This window comes from Callithrix jacchus, chromosome 6 (genome assembly GCF_049354715.1).
Source record: "Callithrix jacchus isolate 240 chromosome 6, calJac240_pri, whole genome shotgun sequence".
Lineage (NCBI taxonomy): Eukaryota > Metazoa > Chordata > Mammalia > Primates > Cebidae > Callithrix > Callithrix jacchus.
In genome coordinates, this window is record NC_133507.1 from 29093364 (window position 1) to 29115695 (window position 22332).

General features: G+C 48.9%; 1 protein-coding gene across 2 annotated transcripts in view; it reads left to right on the forward strand.

Annotated features, from left to right (window-relative positions):
* RASGRF1 (Ras protein specific guanine nucleotide releasing factor 1) overlaps positions 1–22332 on the forward strand; it is a 131839-nt gene that overhangs the window by 103897 nt on the left and 5610 nt on the right. For both annotated transcript variants that reach the window (XM_035304032.3, XM_002807181.7), the window contains exons 23-26: positions 1197–1394; positions 5595–5674; positions 13271–13388; positions 14712–14780. In XM_035304032.3, coding sequence (XP_035159923.1) covers positions 1197–1394; positions 5595–5674; positions 13271–13388; positions 14712–14780 — 465 coding nt within the window. The remainder of the gene's footprint in view (positions 1–1196; positions 1395–5594; positions 5675–13270; positions 13389–14711; positions 14781–22332) is intronic.

A 22332-nucleotide genomic window follows, 5' to 3' on the forward strand; every position in this document is an offset into this window, starting at 1 on the left:
CCTGAACCCAGGAAGCGGAGGTTGCAGTGAGCTGAGATGGCACCACTGCACTCCAGCCTGGGCGACAGAACGAGACTGTCTCAAATGAAAAAAAAAAAAAAAAAGAGTTAGAAAGTTGCAAAGGAATGTACTGGAAAGCCCGGTGCTTTCTGCTATTCCAGCTCCTTGCGATTCTAATTCCCTGATGTTCTAGCCCAGCTTCCCACCTCTGCCGCACTGTTCCAGGTCCAACCTGCACTTGATTCGTTTGTGCACATGTCATGTCATGGTTGGCCAAGTGATGGAGTCCCTGAAGATGTCTTCTACTGTGTATGAGACCAGCAATGCTTCAGAGTGTGTCCTAAGCTCTAGTTGTATGATTGGGGATTCCCTGGGAACTCAGCTCCCTTTAACTGTTCATTCTTCCAGGTGAACTTTAGAATTACTTCATCTAGAATTACTTTCTAGAGAAAATTCCTATAAGAGCTTTTTTTTGTTTTTTGTGGGTTTTTTTTGGTTTTTTGAGATGGAGTCTCGCTTTGTCACCTAGGCTGGAGTGTGGTAGCATGAGCTTGTCTCACTGCAATGTCTGCCTCCCTGGTTCAAGGATTCTCCTGCCTCAGCTTCTCGAGTAGCTGAGAGTACAGGCGTGTGCCACCATACCCGGCTAATGTTTTTTGCATTTTTTGTAGAGACAGGGTTTCACCATGTTAGTCAGGCTGGTTTCAAACTCCTGACCTCAAATTATCCCCACACCTCGGCCTCGGAAAGTGCTGGGATTACAGGCATGAGCCACCATGCCTGGCCTGAGTGTTTTATTGGATTACATTAAACACATGTATTAGTTTTCAGGAAAATTACATTCCCATTTGGGAATTTGATCTCTTTCTCTGTTATTCAAGCCTTTTATATCCTTTGATGACCTGTTTGTTCCATCCTACTTAGTTCTCATTAAGTTCCTAGGTATTTACAAATTCCCACTGCTATTTGGAAGGTTGTATTTTTGTTATATTTTCTAACTGATTATTGCTCATGTATATAAGAACTTTTCCTTTTTGTATGTTGAGCCTCTAGCAAGCAGCAAGCTCTGCTATTGTTCCTGCAGTTTTCCAGTGTCTTCTTGTATTTTCACACAGGCAATTGTATCTGCAAATAGTGATCACTTATCTTTGGATACTTACCCCCCTTTTTTTCTGTCTTATTGCATTGGCTTAAAGATCAGTAACCTGATTGCTTCTGAAATCATCCGCAATGAAGACATCAACGCGAGGGTGAGCGCCATTGAGAAGTGGGTGGCCGTGGCTGACATATGCCGCTGCCTCCACAACTACAATGCCGTGCTGGAGATCACCTCATCCATGAACCGCAGTGCAATCTTCCGGCTCAAAAAGACGTGGCTCAAAGTCTCTAAGCAGGTGCGGGCAGGAGGCTGGCACCACTGCCTGCCTGGGGCTGGATTGGGGCTGGTCAGGAAGACCAGTGGGCTGGCTACTGGACATCCACAAGTGGGCAAAGGACTGGGTTGAGGTCTAACGCTCCCAGGTAAAACAAGAGAATCACTTTCCCTATATCACCTGGGACCAGATAGGAGGCCCACAGATGTGGTAGTGGGACCATGGGACTATAATTCCCACTTGAGTAATTCATGCCCCAAAGTGGAAAGAATATGGTGATTATTGGTCCTAACACTTTTTTTCTGGAGTTGGGGCAAGAGTGTTGGCTTTAAGGGGATCTGCAGGGTGACTGAGATGGTGGTCAGATGACCCTTCTGTGGGATGACCTGTCCGTCAGATGATCGTGCAGGCTCCTTCCCAGGATTCTAATTTCACCTGCCGTTCTGGCCACCAGAGAGTTAGCTGCTCCCAGGTACCTGTTGGCTGGCTGATCACCTTAAATGTGGGCTTGATACCTATTCACTCAGAACATGAAGCTGAAAAGCCAGAAACATAAAACCATAAGATAGATTCTTCCTCAGGAATAAAGTGTCTGCATTGGGGTCAGGAGGGACCAGCGCTCCTTACAGGAGAGCACAGTGAAGCAATTGGACCACTTCCTTGGTGCGGGACCGAGTGGCTCCAAGGGTCCTGTCTCATCTGGACAACTCTGGACTTGCATACTGTGTCCCCCTCATTGTTCTCTTTATCACCTGCTCCTCACTACCCTCTTCATGCCAATGGCAGGTCATGAACCCACCCACCAAGCAGGTGGCATGTCCATAATCCTTCCTACTTAGCAGCCAAATTCAGGAAAGCATTGACATCTCTGCTGCCCTTCCCCCACCTTCTGGTCCCTCCAGCAGGACTACAGAACATGCAGGGACACCCCATTACAATCCAGTGAGACTGGGCCTCTTGCTTCTTTGCACACAGAGGTGCCAGGCTTAGGGCAAGGACTGTGAAAGATGCTACTTTTGTTTGTGGGGTCCAGGAAAGAGCAGAGCTCAGGAGCACAGGAACTCAGAGCCGAAGGCACATCCAGCCAGGCATGGTACAGGCTGTCATGAACACCTGGAGGCAGATGTTGAGCAAGGCTCTGCAGAACCTCCATGTCACCCAACGTCGTTTGGGCCGTCAGGGTTCAAGCAGGACCCTGGACACGGTCTGGGGACCCACTCCAGGTAAATCTCTCTCTTCTTCTCCCCTGTGCTATGGGAATGACGTCATCCTTTCCAGAGGCCCTGCAGACCGGGTCAGTTTCCCACCCCACTTAGTCTTCCTGGAACCCACACTCTGTCCATTTCTTGGTCTCATTCTCCAGCATCGCCCTCCTCGTGGCATTGGGAGGGAACGAACTTGGCCATCCTGAAATCTTCTGTTCTCTGCGGAGAGTGCAAATCAAGGAGAGTCGGTGATCAGGGCATGTGACCCAACCTGTGTTCTGGGATGTCATTCTGGACCTAGGGTCAGATGGCCGGGTCCAAAAAATCAAAAATGCCTTTAGCACCACATGAGGTCTCCACCGTCTACAGCAGTCTGGACTGTGGACCCAGCTGGCTTCTGTAGCCCCCAGCCACGTAAGAGTTGTGTGTCTGTACAGCACCGGGCCCCAGGAGCTTCTGGGAGTGCCTGGCCATGGCCGGCTCAGCACCAGCCAAGGGCAGTTCGTCATCTCTTTACAGGCATCCTGTGGACACTGCAGCCCTTCTGAAATGGCCACATTTCGTAGGTGGCCTGAACTGTAACTTCGGCAGCCAGTTTTTATTGCCAGCTTTAATGTGCTCACCATGGCAGAAAAGCATTATGTCCAAGTCTGGTTCAGCCTCGGCAAGAGTCAGGTGGTTGGGTTTCATTTGGGATTTTTCATTTCCCCTTTCTTCCTTTAACCCCTCTCCCCATTCTCTTTGCAAAAAAAAAAGAAAGAAAGAAAAAGAGGAGGGAAGGAAGGAAGGAAGGAAGGAAGGAAGGAAGGAAGGATCTCAGAAGAGGATCTGATCATGATGTTCTTCCGTAGGACAGTACAATGACTGACATGGATTTGTGTCGCCTCCTGGGGATGGCTGTGCTTTAGTAGAAACAAGACCCTGGTGTTGGCTAACAATACATTTTGGCCTCTCTGGGAGGGAACCTTGGCCAGCCAGAAGTCCTCCACTGGGTGAGCAAGAAGTGATGGAGGTCAGGAGACCACAGAATCATCTTTCTTCCTGATACTGACTCCAAGGCAGGCTCCTTGCTTGGTCCCTGCTTTCAATCACAAATTCCAAGGGCCCCCCATTTCTTCCGGCTGATGTCCACACCTAACACAGAAGCCCAAGATCCTGGAGGCTTGGTGTCCCATGGAGCATCAGAGGATCAAAACTCCTGGCCCCACCAGAAGGTACTTGAGCAACTTCACCTCCGAACATACTTTTTAAGCAGCAGCTGAGAAAATTCTGTGGCTTCCCAGGCCACAGAGCGCCTTCCATGACCACCCAGAGAGGAGCAGGTACATGCAGCAAGGATAGGGATGTGGAGGAAGGTAAAAATGTGCCCAGCTCAGAGCCACAAATTCGTGCCGGTGGATATAGAAACACCATGCATCGTAATATCTTCTGCACATTTTCGCAGCCTCAGAGCACAGTGACACTTCACCTAGAACCGCATGGCCACTGGGACCTCCTGATCAAGCTTCTGTGTCTCCCACAATTCTTGAATATCTGACCTAGTATTGCCTTAGGGAATACCTGGACTTACCCTCCCATTTTCCAGATGGGAATACTGAGACCCAAAAAGGCAAGAGGAGTGGCGATTTGCCAGGCGGCATGCCAAGGGGAGATGACAGAGCCTGGGGAGGCCCTAGGTTTCCTGATTCAGCCCTTACCTCTGACTTCAAGCCATATCAGGTCATTCCTCTGCAGGTGGATGGGGACAAAGAGGAAGGAGGGTGCAGCTCTGAAAAAGGGAAATTGCAGGAGGGAAGCTGAGACTCTGGGACAGAGGTCAGCCAGGGCATCCAGGCTTCACCAGGCTTCAGAGAGCAGACGTCTCAAGCAAAAGCAGAATCATCTGCCTTGGCTCCGTGTGGTGTGTGCTATTCTGTTGCGTGTCTCTTCCATCAGATTGAGAACACCATTGTCCTCTGAACAGGATTAGCCTATGTCAGGTGGCGAGGCTTTTCCTTCCGCTCATTGATAAGGCATGGAACTAAATTGAACACTCAGCCTTTCTTTCCCCTTGAAGAGCATACACAGATCTCCTCCCGTCAGAATGGAGACTGAGATTGTCCTTTTCAGTAGACAAATTTCTCAGCAGAAATCTGCCCCCCAAGATTGGGCATGTGCTTGTCCTCCAGGTCCATGTCCCCTCCAAGCTGACAGTTCCGTGTCCAGGGCTCTGGTGGCGTGACACACACTTGGCTGTGCTCCCGCAGTTCCTCAGCTGCATTCTGAATCTTGAGGAACAGAGCTGCAAAGGAAGTCTCTAACCTGTGTTGCATCAATGAGGGAGCTGAGGACCTCTGAGGGAGAGGGCCTTCCCTCAGGCTGCACAGAGCAAGGTGCACAAAGCCAGGTTTGACCCAGGATGGTCCATGCTTCAGACAGACTCCAGCCACTGAAACTCTGCTCCAGCCTGATGTGTGTGCTGGATCCGGCGGGGGCTGCTTGCCAGAACCCTTTGCTGTGGGGCTTTCTCTTCTCCAGCCAGGCCTTTCTTTTCTGATGATCAGTTTGTCTCCCACCTTTCTTCTTGATCTTTAGATGTGGGTGGTGTTTCTGGTGTGTAAAAGGGAACATGTGAGATGAGGGTCACATCCATTGGGTGTAGTTCATGAGAAAGATCAGGAAAATGAAAAATCAGCCCTTTATTGCTGTGAGCGCGGACTCCAAGGAGTCACCCAGCAAGTCCTTCTAAACTGCCCAGGTCTCAGGATCCTGCAGCATTTCCAAGGGCCAAATCCACAGTCAGGTCTCTCACACCCGCTTCCTCACTTCTGAGAGAGGTGTGAGCACAGGCACAGTCAACAAGGACCTGTACCCAGCTCCTGAGGAGTTCAGGGGCAAGGTGCCCAAACCCAGGCGATCCCCAGATCCCAAGGGAACACAGTTCCAGAGCCCTGGCAGGCAGCATGCTGGAGTGGAGGCCTGCACCCCGGGCCTTGGTGCGTGCTGTGTGTTAGTAAATCCTTCTGATTCCTTCTAGACTAAAGCTTTGATTGATAAGCTCCAAAAGCTTGTGTCATCTGAGGGCAGATTTAAGAATCTCAGAGAAGCTCTGAAAAAGTAAGTGTGTGTCATTTTGTCACTGTTATTTTTAAAATCATAGACCTGCATTGCAGAAGCATTCATACGCCACCTTCAGCCAGAGTGGGAGGTGTGTCTGTCTGTCTGTCTGTCTACCCACAAGACTCCTAGATTTCCTGGACCCCAGTAGTGGAGTCCTCCATGGTCTGCCAGAGAAACTAGTTTGCTTGCATTTCCTAGAACAAGCACAGAAATAATGCTGGATCCCTGAAAGCATCATAGCAGTGATGGTGAGAATAGTGATGCCAGACTTCTCAATTCTAAAATGCACATTTTCTTTTTACATTTTAATAATCCTGACATCACGAGATGTCTTAAAGCCAGTGTTATTTATTTAACATGATTGTGTTTCCTTTTTCACTTGAGAATTTGTCATCAAAATATGTTTGCATTTTATAGACAATGGCATCTTGGAATCAAACAAAAATACAGTTTTACAAGTTTATCGAGTGCTTGCCTAGCCATTGTGCGTTTAACACCATAACACTGCCCATAAGGTGGGGTCTTCAGCCTTGGCACCCTGGCTGTTCTGACCAGGATCATCCTTAGTTGAGGGGCACTGTCTTGTGCACTGCAGAATCTTTAGCAGCCTCTCTGGCCTCTACCTGTGAGATGCTAATGGCATCCCTCCAGTATGATGACCAGTCTGCCTCCAGGCATTGCCAGATGTCCACTAGGGGGCGAAATCCTCCCCCTTGAGACCCAATAGGATAAGGCTGTTGCCACATCCTGTTCTTCCAGACAAGGAAACTGAAGAGCTAGTGGCTGGTCCAAGGCCACGTGGCCATGACCTGGCGCCAGGACTAGCCCAGGCTGGCTCCAAAGCGTGGCGAGGTTTGCCTTGGGCTACCCATGAGCTCTCCCAGGGTAGCCATGGCTCAGCCCATGTGCACACACTGGTCACGCACTCACGCGAAATGGAGGGTTCACTTCTGCCACTGCCTTTAGGGGCTTATTCAGGCTTCTGCGCTAGTATCAACCCTCCTTTCGAGGAGTGAGTGTCTCTTCCTCTCCTTGCCTGACTGGCTACTTGCCAGACCTTGGAGAGACTCTGGGAGACCCCTGGGGTCCCAGTACCTTATATACATACGTGTGTGTGTGTGTGTGTGTGTGTGTGTGTGTGTGTGTGTGTGTGTGTGTAATTCAGGAAACCTCTCCTCCCTTCCTGGTATTCCCATGATCATGGCCCATGCAGGGACCACCAGAGTATACTACCCCCAGAACCTGAGGATGGGGCCAGCCAGAACCTCCAGCCCTTGGCAGCAGCTTTGTCGGACTGCTCAGCCCTCTGCCGGCCTTGTCTACCTCCTCTTCTTGTTTTCTTCCTGCTATACTTGGTCCGTCCTTCACCAGCTCTGTGTGCCATCGCCTTGACCATCTCCACTTTGTGTCCTCGGACAGATGTTGCACCCATCCGTGCTGTCTGGTCATCTCCTGCGTGGGCTCCCCAGAGCCCCTGTGGACGGTGCTTGCGGGGAGCTGCCCCTCCATGCATTCACCAACTTGTCCATCTGCCCCCCAGACACCACTCCATCCACCTCCTTACATGACTGGCTTCCTCAGCTGCCACCGCCACTACCACCACCTCCACTGGCTCTGTGCCCCCCCATTCTGTCTGAGTCCCCATCTTGACTGTCTCCCCTCTTTCAGGTGGCCTGCAGGCCCATGTAAGTGTTTCACATTCCCCTGCTTCCTGCAGCACAGGGCAGAGGTGGCCTACGGGCCTCTGCGAGCTAAGCGCTTTATGCACCGGGTTCTGGACTTACAGAGACATAGGCAGGCCAGGCAGAGAGGCAGGGACTGGGGAAACCTGGGGCAAATGCTTCCCACACCTCCTCTCCTGAGGCTCTAAGGTTTTCACAAACAGCCATGTTGCATGAACGCTGAGCGTCTGTTTCACCAGGCAGGGGACGGAGGTTAAGAGTAGCAAGGTGGCAGGCCGTGGGCATAGCCAGTGACCTCCCCAGACAAGGAGTCCTGCAGTGGGCCTCACCATGCAGACCATGTTGGTCTGCAGCCCATTTATATGCCCCACACATCTTTTTCAGCTTTTCATTAAAATATCCAATCTCATGGCTGTAACCCCACCATTTTGGGATGCCGAGGTGGGCAAATCACTTGAGGTCAGGAGCTAGAAACCAGCCTGACCAACGTGGCAAAACCTTGTCTCTGCTAAAAATGCAAAAATTAGCCAGGTGTGGTGGCACACGCCTGTAATCCCAGCTACTCGGAAGGCTGAGGCACTTGAGCCCAGGAGGCAGCGGTTGCAGTGAGCCAAGATTGCACCACTGCACTCCAGCCTGGTGACAGAGCAAGACTCTGTCTCAAAAAAAAAAAAAAAAATCCAGCCAGGAATGGTGGCTCACGCCTGTAATACCAGCACTTTGGGAGGCTGAGGCAGGCAAATCACAAAGTCAGGAGATTGAGACCATCCTGGCTAACACAGTGAAACCCCATCTCTACTAAAAATACAAAAAATTAGCTGGGTGTGGTAATGCACACCTGTAGTCCCAGCTACTCAGGAGGCTGAGGCAGGAGAATCACTTGAACCCAGGAGATGGAGGTTGCAGTGAGCTGAGATTGTGCCACTGCACTCCAGCCTGGATGACAGAGGGAAATCCATCAAAAAAAAAATCCAATTTCTGCCAGCATCCAGACTGGAGAATGGCTTTACCGCCTTTTCCAGTCAAGACTTCACTGTGAAACCCTAAATCCACACCCCACCAGCCACTCGCTTAAATGTCCCTCGGCCAACCTACAGCAACCCTAGGTGTTTTCCATCCCTTCCGGTGCCCTGAGAGTGGCCTCATCTTCCCTTCTCATTCCCCAAAGCTACATCCTTGCGAAGTCCTATGACTGTTCCCTCCTCCCCACCTCCCAGCAATCAGAACCTTCCCACAGCTCCATGCCATAAGAATTTGGCTGATAACTGAATTTAGCAGTAAAATGTTGTCACCAGCTCTTTTGGGGTGAACTCCAGTTTTGACTACCCTGTCTAATCCCAACCCAGCACACGCTTGCATATCTATACCTTTTTTGTTTGATTTGAATAGGAAGTCCTTGATTTAGAGGACCCCGGGGACAGGCTGTTACTGTAGGCTGCTGCAGTGAAAGCCTTTCCTTTGTTCCCCTGAATTAAGGATGGGAACAGCCGTGAAGGAGTGTGTCTGCGAGCTGACTGCCAGGCTGTCCCCTACACCCTTTAATCGGGGTGACAGGTTATCTACGCGGACATCATGAACCCAAAGGCTGAGCTCTAGGGTTTCAGAGGTTCCAATAAAGCCAGATGCCTATCTCTACCTTTATTCTCTGCCTGTGGCCACAGAGCAGATGCGCAACCCAGTGGTAAAAAGCAAGGTTGGACTTTCCGCCCCCAGCGCATTGCAGTTTTGTTTTTCAGAGACTACCTACCCAGTCACCCTGTACCTCATGGCAGAACCTTGGACCCTGGCCCCAGGCGATTGAGCCCACACAGCCCAGCCTCAAGGGCCCTCACACCCTCCCTGAATGACCTTCCCCAGGCCTGAAGATGGGACAGAGGAGATTCCCAACCACAGCCAGCAGAAACTTGTCAGGGAGAGTGGAGCATCCCACAGCCGGGGCAGTGCAGGGAAGAGAGAAGCTGGTGAGAAGGAGGAAGGAGAGACGGTCTCAGTGCTCGCCACGGTGGCTTTCCTGGAGTTTGGTGTTGTGCGTGGGCGGCTGCTTCTTGCCAGTAGCAGCTGGTCCCCATAATCTTCCTTATTCCATTTAATGTCATCAGGAGCATCTTGGCGGAAAGAAACGTCCAGTTTGGGGGTTCCAAACCACCACAGGCGAGGCCAGGGTGCCAGGTGTCACCAGGCGTGGGAATGCCACGAGGCCTTACCAGAAACCAGAAGCAACTGTCAGGCTGGGGGTGGGGCACTTCTCTCTGCTCCCTAAAATGCTAGCTGCAGGCCTGTGAGGGCTCTACTAGAAGAGGAAGCCACCCCCGCATCAGCTCTGCTGGATAGGCCCTTCAAGGGCAAGGCTGGACCTCATCTGAGAGAGGCCAAAAGGCCCACACGGAAGGTTCAGGACTGGCCCGTTGTTGGGTATCTTGCCCACAGGAAGCCCCAGCGTGCTTCCCTTTCCACCGAGAGGCTCGGCGTGGTTCAGTCCCCCTGCCACATGTCCCTGCGGGCCCTCCACCAGTCCTCTGTCCCACTCTGGCAACTCCATACATTGCCTACATGGCTTTGGATTTCAGATGGGTGTGTGTGTGTGCGTGTGTGTGTTTGATTGACTGTGCTCTTGTCCCCGCCTTCACGGCCCCTCACTATAGAGCAGGGGCCACATGTGACCCAGGATGGTTTTAAATGCAGCCCAACACAGATAGGTAAGCTTTCTTAAAATATGAGATTTTTTTTTTTTTTTTAGCTCATCAGCTATTGTTAGTGTGTTAGTGCATTTTATGTGTGGCCCAAGATAATTCTTCTTCCAATGTGGTCAGGGAAGCCAAAAGATTGGACACCCTTGCCGCAGAGGTCATAAATAGAGACAGAGGTTAGTACTGGGGCTGGGTATGCTACTTGCTAGTGTTGCAATTGCAAATCCACCACCTTCCCACAACTGGACTGTGATTCCCCGTAAATACCAGGGGAAGTCTCCCTCAGTGATCAGAGGACCGCTGATCTTTTTCACTGGTCTAGGTGGTCAGAGACCCTCAAAAGCCTTGAGAAACACTCTGAGTCCTTTGATCATTTGCAGTCAACTTGCAGTCACCAGGCCTCCCCTGCTCCCTTCCAAGCTTGGAGCACTCCAGGGTGACCTGGGTACCGTCACACATGCAGGTGACAGTGTGACACCGCCACAGCCTCACAACTCCAGAGTTACTTCTCAGGTCTTTGGATTCTTTCTCCATCCGACTCACAAGCCCAGGCTTCAGACTTGGAGTATGATAGAAAGGAAATGAAGAGCTGGCCAGGCGCAGGGCACACGCCTATAGTCTGAGCACTTTGGGAGGCTGAGGCAGGTAGATCACTTGAGCTCAAGAGTTCTAGGCCAGCCTAAGTAACATGGCAAAACTTCGTCCCTACCAAAAATACGAAAATGAGCTGGGTATGGCACATGTAGTCCAGCTATTTGGGAGGCTGAGGCAGGAGTATTGGAGTCCAGAGGTCAAGGCCGCAATGAGCTGTGATTGTGCCACTGCACTTCCAATCTAGGTGACAGGGTGAGATCCTGCCTCAAAAAAAAAAAAAAGAAAAAAAAAAAGGAAATAAAGACTTGAGCATGTAATAACCATGGTCTAGAACGGATGGAAGGGATAGAGCAGCTCTGCAGTTACTGGATGATCCTTGCTCTTTTTATCACAACCCACAGTAAATATGTATATTTGAAATTACAGCCCTGTATGCAAATGCGTGTATGCATTACCGGAACAAAATTCCACAAAATAATATATACCTGGCCGGGCGCAGTGGCTCACGCCTGTAATCCCAGCACTTTGGGCAGCGAGGCGGGCAGATCACGAGGTCGAGATCGAGACCATCCTGGCCAACATGGTGAAACCCCGTCTCTACTAAAAATACAAAAAAATTAGCTGGGCATGGTGGCGCGTGCCTGTAGTCCCAGCTACTCAGGAGGCTGAGGCAGGAGAATTGCTTGAACCCGGGAGGCGGAGGTTGCAGTGAGCAGAGATCGTGCCACTGCACTCCAGCCTGGCACCTGGTGATGGGGTGAGACTCTGTCTCAAAATAATGATAATAATAATATACCTTTATGCCATTTGATAAACTTAGATATTTTCTTTTTCACTTGTTATTTTTATTTGTTTTCAATTCAATAGAAATGGGGTCTCACTGTATTGCTCAGGCTGGTCTTGAACGCTTGGACTCCAGCGATTTTCCCACCTCAGCTTCCCAAATCCCACCCCCTGGGATAACAGGGGTGAGCCACCACACCAGGCCCTGTTCCACTTTTTAAAAATTCTTGGTCTGCACCCTCTAAATTAACGTCAACACCCATGAAAGGGTCAGCCCTACATTTGGAGAAACACTTGTGCCTGCCGTGTCCCTAACACCAGGCCTCCACCTCCTTCACAACTTTGTCAGACTGAGCCAGCTGTTGTTGTGTTTACCTAACAGCCTCTTTAAATTAATTCACTTTTTCCCAAAGATAAATAAGAAGGAAATTTTTATATCCCAGCAAATGGAAAAACCAGCATACTTGCTGAAAATACAAGATGCCATTAAAAAATATATGGTAAAAACAAAACAATGTTATTGAATTCTGGCCAAAGACGGATGCTTGCCGACGTTCTGATTCTGACACCTGGTACCGTTTGTTTTAAAAGAGAAAATGTGAAAGGAGAATGGGAAGTGTCACCAAGTGTCAAAGTCACACCGTCACCAAATGAGGCACTCTCCCTGAGCAGAAGGGAAAAAAGTAAAAATCCAGTGTTTCTTAGCATGTGAATTCGTGTTATTTAATATGGTGCCTGCAAATCACCTAAAATCAGATGTCAGACCACCTAAAACTGTCTTAGCTGGCATCACTGCTTTACACATGAGGAGCCCGAGGACCAGAGAGGGAAAGGACTGGCCTGAGGTCACGCAGCAGGCAGGTGCCAGGTTTCTGCTCTTGGTCTGTCATCCTCCCGGCCTCACCCTCCTCCCGAGTAGCAGGGTTGCCGGCAGTCACAAGAAGAAAAAGATGAGAAGGGCTGGGAATTAGGGTCACTGCACTGTGCTCAGGGATGCCACTGCATCTGTGTGCTGAGCTGAGAGGAGGCCCCAGGATAAGCTAAAGGAAGCCTGGCAGGCACATAGCAGCCGCTGGGCTCATCACAGGCTCAATCAGCCCTTACGCAGCACCCACCCAAGGGCACCAGAACATGCTGGGAAGGGGAAGTGACAGGAGCCCCTGCTTTGGACCAAAAATCAAAGAGGCAGAGCCTATCACTCCATGGGCCCAGCTCCCAAATATGCAGTCCCCCAAGAGTCACCAACCATGGAAACTATCACCCAGCTCCCTACCCCATAACCACTTTCAGGAAAGTGATCTCAGAGACCAAGGACTCCCTACCCTGACACCCAACCCCAGTGCTTGGGTGGGTGGGAGGTGCCAGTGCAGACAGGAAAGGTCTCAGGGAGCAGAGCGGGACAAGTGTGTCAGGGTGACTGGCAGAAGTTCACATGTCCTCCAGGAGATGGATTCAGGGGGAGAATCTGGATGGAGTTTCAGGGAGAGACAGGAAAGGTGAGTCCAGAGGGGCTGGTGACAGAGCCCAAGGACTGACTGGGACAGAAGGCAGAGAGGTAGAGGAGGACTTTCTGGCTCAGGGAGGAAAGAGACAATTTGAGACGCCCCAGCGGCTACCGGAGGCCCCATTCAGCACCATGTCGCCCCCACCTCCCCAGAGGACTGGGCCCTCAGGCCCAGCTGACAATCCTAGGTGTGTACAATCGTCAGTCCTAGAGTGTACTAAGAGTCTTGGTGACTGCAAGCCTCTTGGCCTCTAGCAAGCAAAAGGTGCATGCGCGATGTTCTGTTCTTGGTAGACGTTACTTTTTTTAAATGAAAAACTTGTTAATGCCTTTTGCTTCCAAGTTGTGACCCACCCTGTGTCCCTTACCTGGGGATGTACCTCACCGACCTGGCCTTCATCGAGGAGGGGACGCCCAATTACACGGAGGATGGTCTGGTCAACTTCTCCAAGATGAGGATGGTGCGTTCTCCCCAGCCAGGCAGGGGAAGGGGGGTGTCGATGCCCAGATGACTCAACCTTGTGCCCACCCATGCTCTGCCCCCGCCAGACCCAGCCTGCTGCATAGGGTACCCCTGTTTGGGAGCCTGGTTCCAGCTTCCTCAACGAGAGCCATCCCTATCATTGATGAGCAGTTAGAATCTGGCAGGCCCTGAGCCATGCTTCTGTCGGCATTCCTCCTCTAGTCCTGGAGGTCTGAGACGTAGGTGCTCTTCTCATTCTGCACCCTTCAGACGAGCAGACCGAGGCTGGGTAAGATCAAATGAGCAGCCCAAGGTCACCCGACAAAGGGCAGGGCCAGGTCTGGTATCCAGGTGACTCCAAAGCCCACCTGTTACACCTCTCCGTATTGCTCATATGGACACTTGCTTGATGTGGACAAGGTAAAACCACTTACACAGCACCTCCTAAAAGAATACATTTCCAGTATTCCCAGAAAAATCTAGAACCTGGGATGAAGGATGAGGCGACTGCTTCCATCAGAAGCAGGATTCCGACCATCCGCTTCTCCCCTCTTACTTCAACCAGAAAGCCTCGATTTGCACCAGTTTTACATAACGGGCCTCCACATTAGATTCCATTTGATGGAAAGCATTTCTCCAGACACTATCCTGAAGAGTGGAAGCCTTTATCCATGTCCTGTGTACAGCAGGCACTAAGGAAGTGGCAGATGCCTTTACCTTTCGCTGGAATCGCGGGGTTTTGTTTTAAGCGATGTCAGCTTTTTAATTAAGCTTATGCCACTAATTAAAGGAGATTTTTTTCTTCTCTCAGTCACATAGTATAATTTACCTTTAGAGTCTTGGCAAGTCTTAGAAGCAGATTTCTTATTTAAAAAAAAAAGAGGCCCGGTGCGGTGGCTCACACCTGTAATCCCAGCACTTCGGGAGGCCGAGGCAGGTTGATCACTTGAGGTCAGGAGTTCAGGACCAGCCTGGCCAACATGGTGAAACCCGTCTCTACTAAAAATACAAAAATTAGCCAGGCATGGCAGTGGGTGCCTATAATCCCAACTACTCGGGAGGCTGAGGCGGGAGGATCGCTTGAACCCAGGAGACAGAGGTTGCAGTGAACTGAGATCGTGCCATTGCACTGCAGTCCAGGCAACAGAGCGAGACTTCATCTCAAAAAATAAAAACAAACACAGATGATGCCTCTGCGGAAGCTTCCAGGAATTAAGAGGCTGACTTCAGATTTAGCTGTTGATGCCCTTTCAGTTCTACAAGGTCAGGGGTGGCACTAAGAGAACAAACTGCATTCTGAAACTGTCCCTCCTTCCCACAGATATCCCATATTATCCGAGAGATTCGCCAGTTTCAACAAACTGCCTACAAAATAGAGCACCAAGCAAAGGTAAGCAGCGCCTTTTCCTGGTCACTTACGCACTTTCACGGTGGCTCTGTCTAGGCCATCTTCTACCCTGTCCCCTCCACACCCGTCCACTGTCCCTTCCAGAATTCTCTTGGACCCAGCTCAAACATGGTCCCCGTAAGGAAGTCTTCCCCAGTCCCCATCACCTGGTCAGAAATGAGTCGTCCCTTCTTCAAATTGGGCCCGTGTTCATCTTGTGACTCTTGTCTCATTTTTACCTGCCTTAGGGTGGTTTCTATTCACGTCTAATCTCCCCCAGGACAAGAGAGGCAGAGTTGATAACATCTGTTTCTGAAAGGTACTATGCTCGCAGGTTACAAATTGTGCCAATAGGAGTGCACAGTGAAATGTCCCCCAGCTGCCTAGTTCCCCTTCCAAAGGCAGCACTGCCACCCGTTTCTTGTGTCTAGGTCCACAGCAGTCAGTAAACACAAGCAGATTTTGTGTACTATCTGTAGCATACTATCCACTACTCAGTATCATTCCTTTTTCTCCTTCATGATATATCTGAGGGATCATCCCCTACTGACACAGAAGCATCCTCATTCTTTCTTATAGCTTTGGAGAAATCTATCGAGCCGATCCTCTGCATTGATAGACGTTTAGGTTGTTTTGATCTTTTGCTGCTACAGACAAGGCACAAGAAAATACTTTGTACATCCAGAAGCAGGCAGGCAGGGCCGTGGGGGTCTGGGTCCCAGGGTCTGTGCTGCTCTGGGGGCCTAGAGAGCCTTACTGGAGGAGGAGAATCCTGGAAGAGTGTTCCTGCTTGGGGCGGACATGTCTTTATTGCAAGAGAGACAGGCTTGTGTAAGGCTAAGTACAGTGAACCCACCACCACCAGCACCCACACATATCCCATATTACCCGAGACAGGATGATGGCTAGCTGCAGAGAGTGGCAGCAGACCTGCCAGAAACAGATGACACTGGTGGGATCCTAAAAGGGTCTGGGACTTTGTCCTTAGCACCATGGGAAGCCCTGAAAGGAGGCTATATAATTGGATTCTTTTGCATTTTTAAAAGATTGCAAGGCCGTGTAAGAGAATGGTTGGTCTGAAAAAAAAAAGTCTCAGCTCGCCAAAAGCAAAAAAGTTGAAATCTGCTAACCCAGACTGTCTTGGGCTCCCAATCTTATGAACTTTGTTTTTTTTTTTTTTTTTGAGACAGAGTCTTACTCTGTCATCCAGGCTGGAGTGCAGTAGTGCAATCTTGGCTCACTACAACCTCCACCTCCCGGGTTCAAGCAATTCTTCTGTCTCAGCCTCCCAAGTAGCTGGGATCACAGGTGCACACCACTACGCCCCAATAATTTTTGTATTTTTAATAGAGACGGAGTTTCATCGTATTGGTCAGGCTTGTCTCAAACTCCTGACCTCGGATGATCCACTCACCTCGGCCTCTCAAAGTGCCGGGGTTACGGGCGTGAGCCACTGTGCCCACCTCCAATCCTATGACCTTTCTTCTCTGCCCAGAGATCTATTCACTTTCCACACAGCATCTTGACCTCCTAGTGTGCAGTTCACAAAAACATCTAGCTTCAGACACACCCTCAAGAGCACCAGAAAATCAACCTTTTATCGTTTTTCCCTTTGTGATCCATATGTTTTTTTGAGAATGTATCTATTTTTTGTCATGTTCTGAGAACCCATGATCTGCTTGATAGCCAATAGCCATATTGAAGGAGAAAAATCAGTGGACAAAATACAATTAATTAAATTGGCCACTTTTGCATTACTCCCGTTCATTCTCTACCTCCACAAATGTTCACTGAGTGAGTCCTACGTGCCAAGCACTATAGTCGGCTTTTGGCTCAGTAGTGAACTAAACAGATAAACTCTTGGCCCTCATGAACTTTCATTCTAGAGAGAGAGAGACTAAGAGGTAAAAAATATAATATGACAGATGATTATTACAACCATGGAAAAAATAAAGCAGGGGAGAGGAATGGGGGGTTGGGAAAGCAGGAGAGGGCCATGGAGTCCTAGGATTTTCAATGTCGGACAAGGCAGAGATAAAGGGCACCGTGAGACACAGCATCACCTAACGTTATGCATCAAAGTGTTTAGCTGAAAGTCATCAGGAGGAACCGGCAATTTCAGAATATGGGACCTTCATAAGAAAACTGGTCTGTAACTCAGTGGTGTGCTAGTGAATGGTAAAGGGGTCTTGGGGGTGGGGAATTGAGTCTTGATATGTAGCATTTGCTGTTGAAGAGGAAAACAATTGGAACACTTGTTACAATGGCAAGGAGGTCTTTATTCAAACCTAACGCAACAGAGGCCAAGACTGTTTATTGGGGGAGAGAGATTGAACTCAACTCCAAATACAACAGGGACAAGTAGGGATTTGTAGTCAGTGGGCCAAGTGAAGGGGGTCAGTGGATGGATAATTACTAAGAGGAGATGCCAAGAGGAGGGGGGATTCTGGACTAACAAGGTTTTTATTAGGTTCAGGTCAAGGACTTCAGCTATCAGGGGGTGGAGAATGCAGAATCTGATCAGATATCAAAAGTGGGGGTATTCTTGCTAAAAGAATGGCACGAAGAGGGCTCGGAGGAGCCTGGTAGACACTGCTGGCAGCGCCACTTTCAAAGCAGCACCAGACATCACTGAAAGCAGAGCTGGGAACAGAGGCTAACAGCTGGCTCTTGCAGGCTGCGATGAGCCGGCTCCACGCAACTGCATATACTCTTCAAAAATATCAATGTCTTTTAGCAATAAATATTTTCAATTAGAAATGTATATATCAGCTGGGAGGAATGGCTCACACCTATAATCCCAGCACTTCAGGAGACTGAAGGGGGAGGATCACTTGAGCCCATAAGTTTGAAGTCAACCTGGGCAACATAGGGAGATCAGAGATCCTGTCTCTAGCAAAAATCTTGAGAATAATTAGCTGGGCATGGTGGTGCACGCCTGTAGTCCCAGAAGTCTCAGAAGTCTGAGGCAGGAGGCTCACTTGAGCCCAGGAATTCAAGGCTATAGTAAGCTATTACTGCACCACTGCATGCTAGCCTGGGCAACAGAGTGAGGCTTTGTCTCTAAAAACAAAAACACACACACACGCATGCACACACGCACACACATACACATACACACATACATATATCAATGTCATGAAAAATAAAATACAAACCCAGGGATACTGCTCTACATTAAAAAAGACTAAAACTCACAGGTCGGGCTTGGTGGTGAGCCTTTAATCCTAGCGCTTTCAGAGGCAGAGGAAGGAGGGTTACTTGCACTCAGGAGTTCAAGATCAGCCTGGGCAACATAGTGAGACCCTGTCTCCATAATGGAAAAAAATTTTTTTTTTAATAAAAAATAAAATAAGACTAACTCATATGACATCTAAATGCAATATGTGACTATTGATTAGATCTGGGATCTAAAAAGCATAGCTGTAAAGATTATTTGTCAAAACTTGAAGAAATTTGAATATCATCTGTACATCAGCTACTTTTATTTTATTGATGTTAAATGGCCCAAGTGTATTGATGTTATCGTTATGTAAGAGAATGTCCGTGGTCTTAGGAGCTGAGTGGCTGAAGTACTTAGTGGGGGAAGCATTATACTATTTACTTTCAAATGGTTCCGTGCTCAGAAAAAGGATTATACATATATGCTGTATGCATAGTTTTTATATTTTTTAATTAAAATTTGGCAGGAAAACAGACAACAGGAAAAGCACTTACCATGGAAAAACACATATAAATACTGGAACACACATATAAATACTGGAAGAAACACAGGACTATCCACTGGAAATACAATGTCAGCTGCATATGTAACTTTAAGTGTCACATTTAAGGGGCCACATTTTTAACTTATTTTTATATATTTATTTATTGAGACAGGATCTCACCCTGTCACTGAGGCTGTAGTGCTGTAGCGCTGTAGCATGATCTTGGCTCACTGTAGCCTCGACCTCTTGGGGTTCAAGCCATCCTCCTACCTCAGCCTCCTGAGTAGTTGGGACTACAGGCATTCACCATCACACCCAACTAATTTTTTTGTATTTTTTTGTAGAAACGAGGTTTCGCCATGTTGTCCAGGCTGGTCTCAAACTCCTGGCCTCATGAAATCTGCCTGCCTTGGCCCCCCAGAGTGCTGGAATTACAGGAATGAGCCACCCCACCTGACCTGATTTTTGTTTGTTTGTTTGTTTGTTACAGAGTTTCACTTTGTCACCCAGGCTAGAATGCAGTGGCACAATCATAGTTCACTGCAGCCTTGACTTCCCCAGCTAAATGTATGACCACACCCAGCTAATTTTTAATTTTTCTATAGAGACAGAGCCTTCCCATATTGCTCAGGCTAGTCTTGAACTCCTGGACCCAAGTGATCCTCTTGTCTTGGCCTCCCAGAGTGCTGGGATTACAAGCGTGAGCCACCATTCCCAGCCTTTTTTTTTTTTTTTTTTTTTGAGACGGAGTCTTGCTCTGTCACCCAGGCTGCAATGCAATGGCACAGTCTCAGCTCACTGCAACCTCTGCCTCCCAGGTTCAAGTGATTCTTCTGCCTCAGCCTCCCAAGTAGCTGGGATTACAGGAGCCTGCCACCCTGCCCAGCTAATTTTTGTATTTATAGTAGAGACAGGGTTTCACCATATTGGCCAGGCTGATCTCAAACTCCTGACCTCATGATCCACCCTCCTCAACCTCCCAAAGTGCTGGAATTACAGGCATGAGCCACCGCGCCTGGCTCCCCCAGCCTCATTTTTTAAAGAAAGCAAAAGAAATAGGTAAAATTAACTATAAGAACGTATTTTATTTAACACAATACATCTAAAAAATTGTCAGTTCAGCATGTAATTGATTACATATAAAAGTGACTGAGATATTTTACTTTATTTTATTCATACTAAATTTTCAAAAATCCAGTGTGTATTTTACACATCACAGCTTAATTCAGACAAGCCCTGTTTCAAGTGCTCCATAGCTATGTGTGGCTAATGGCCCCTGCCCTGGATTTGGGGGCTCTATAAGAACCAAAAATGGCTGTCTGTAGAGAGCCAGGCCTGGCAGCTGAGAAGGGGCAACAGAGGATTGCTGGTTTTCATTATGAACTGTTTAATACTACCTGGCTTTTGAAATTACATAAAATAAGGTATAAATGAGTTTTATATCTAAGATATGATATGGCCGGGCGCAGCAGCTCACACCTGTAATTCAAGCACTTTGGAGGCCAAGGCGGGAAGATCACCTGAGGTCAGGAATTCAAGACCAGCCTGACCAACATGGTGAAACCCCATCTTAAAAAAAAGAAATCTAAGATAAGATATAAGTCAACTTAAAGATAAAAAGAAATAAAAATGTGGTTTAAAAATAAATAGTCCCAGGCCTGGCACAGTGACTTCCAACTTTAATCCCAGCACTTTGGGAGGCCAAGGCAGGAGAATTGCTTGAGGCCAGGAGTTTGAGACCAGCCTGGGCCACACAGTAAAGGCTCCCAACTCTACAAAAAAAAAAAAAAAAAAAAAACTTAGCTAGGTGTGGTGGCTACTCAGGAGGTTAAGGCAGAAAGATCACTTGAGCCCTGAAGGTCGAGGCTACAGTGAGCCATGCTTGTACCACTGCACTGCAGGCTGGGCAACAGAGTGAGATCGTGACTCTATTAAAAAAAATTTTTAAGTCCTCCTGGTCTGGTAAGGAAGATTTCAGTGTTTGATTCGAACACTGAATCCATCAGCTTAAAGCACTAAGGGAATCAGGCCCAAGCCGCCGGGGTTCAGAACTGCTCCTCAGCCAATTAACGGCAGCAAGCCAGAGCCTGCTCAGCATCGCCGGGATTCCTCCCTTGGCCTTACTTAGCACCAGCTAACCCCCACCCAGCCCACTCCCACATCCCATGAGCTTCTCTCAGTCAACCAGGGAACACCTGGGTTCAAATCCGGGCAAAGCCACTCACCAGCTGTGTTACTTTGTCTCAACTTTAACATGAGATTCTTATTTTATTTTTGAGACAGAGTCTCCCAGGATGGAGGGCAGTGGTGTGATCTTGGCTCATTGCAACTTCTGCCTCCCAGGTTCAAGTGATCACTCCTACCTCAGCCTCCTGAGTAGCTGAGATTACAGGCATGCACCCCCATGTCTGGCTAATTTTTGTATTTTTAGTAGAGATGGAATTTCACCACACTGACCAGTAACAGGCTGGTCTCGAACTCCCGACCTCAAGTGATCCACCTGCCTTGGCTTCCCAAAGTGCTGGGATTACAGACATGAGCTGCTGTACCCAGCTGGTAACATGAGATTCTTATACCAGCCTGGGACAGGTTGTTTTTGATGATTAAATATGACAACCTTTGTAAAAGGACTTTATAGGCCGGGCGCAGTGGTTCAAGCCTGTAATTCCAGCACTTTGGGGGCCGAGGCAGGTGGATCACGAGGTCAAGAGATCCAGACCATCCTGGTCAACATGGTGAAACCCCGTCTCTACTAAAAATACAAAAAAATTAGCTGGGCATGGTGGCACACGCCTGTAATCCCAGCTACTCGGGAGGCTGAGGCAGGAGAATTGCCTGAACCCAGGAGGTGGAGGTTGCCGTGAGCTGAGATCGCGCCATTGTACTCCAGCCTGGGTAACAGCAGCGAAACTCCTCAAAAAAAAAAAAAAAAAAAAAAAGATTTATAAAAAGCATTGCTGTCTGACGCAAGAACTGGTGCACACGTGAGTACCAGTAGGTTTCTGCTCTCCCTGAATGAGTGAGGGAATTTTGAGGGCCTCGTGAGGAGGTGTGGCTAAAGTTGTTGGCAACTTCAGGGCTAGAGCCCCTGCTTTGGGGGCAAAAACTTCAGGAAAAACACAGAGGTGTTTAAAGGCAGTGGGTCTCCAGAGGCAGTGTGCATCCGAATCACACTCGCCAAAAAGGATGACTTGTCCTGTTATGTACCTTTTTTTTTTTTGAGACAGAGTTTCACTCTTGTTACCCAGGCTGGAGTGCAATGGCGCAATCTCGGCTCGGCGCAATCTCGGCTCACCGCAACCTCCGCCTCCTGGGTTCAGGCAATTCTCCTGCCTCAGCCTCCTGAGTAGCTGGGATTACAGGCACACGCCACCATGCCCAGCTAATTTTTTGTATCTTTAGTAGAGATGGGGTTTCACCATTTTGACCAGGATGGTCTCAATTTCTTGACCTCGTGATCCACCCGCCTTGGCCTCCCAAAGTGCTAGGATTACAGGCTTGAGCCACTGCGCCAAGTGCAGTGGTGTTTACAACTATGTACCTTTTTCTAAGTGAAATGATAGTCAACGCCTGACAAGCCTACTCTGCTGACAGCATTGGCAATTGACTAACACTCTCTTGAAAGAAATATGGGCCCGGCGCAGTGGCTCACGCCTGTAATCCCAGCACTTTGGGAGGCCGAGGCGGGTGGATCATGAGAGATCGAGACCATCCTGGTCAACATGGTGAAACCCCGTCTCTACTAAAGATACAAAAAATTAGCTGGGCATGGTGGCACGTGCCTGTAATTCCAGCTACTCAGGAGGCTGCGGCAGGAGAATTGCCTGAACCCAGGAGGCGGAGGTTGT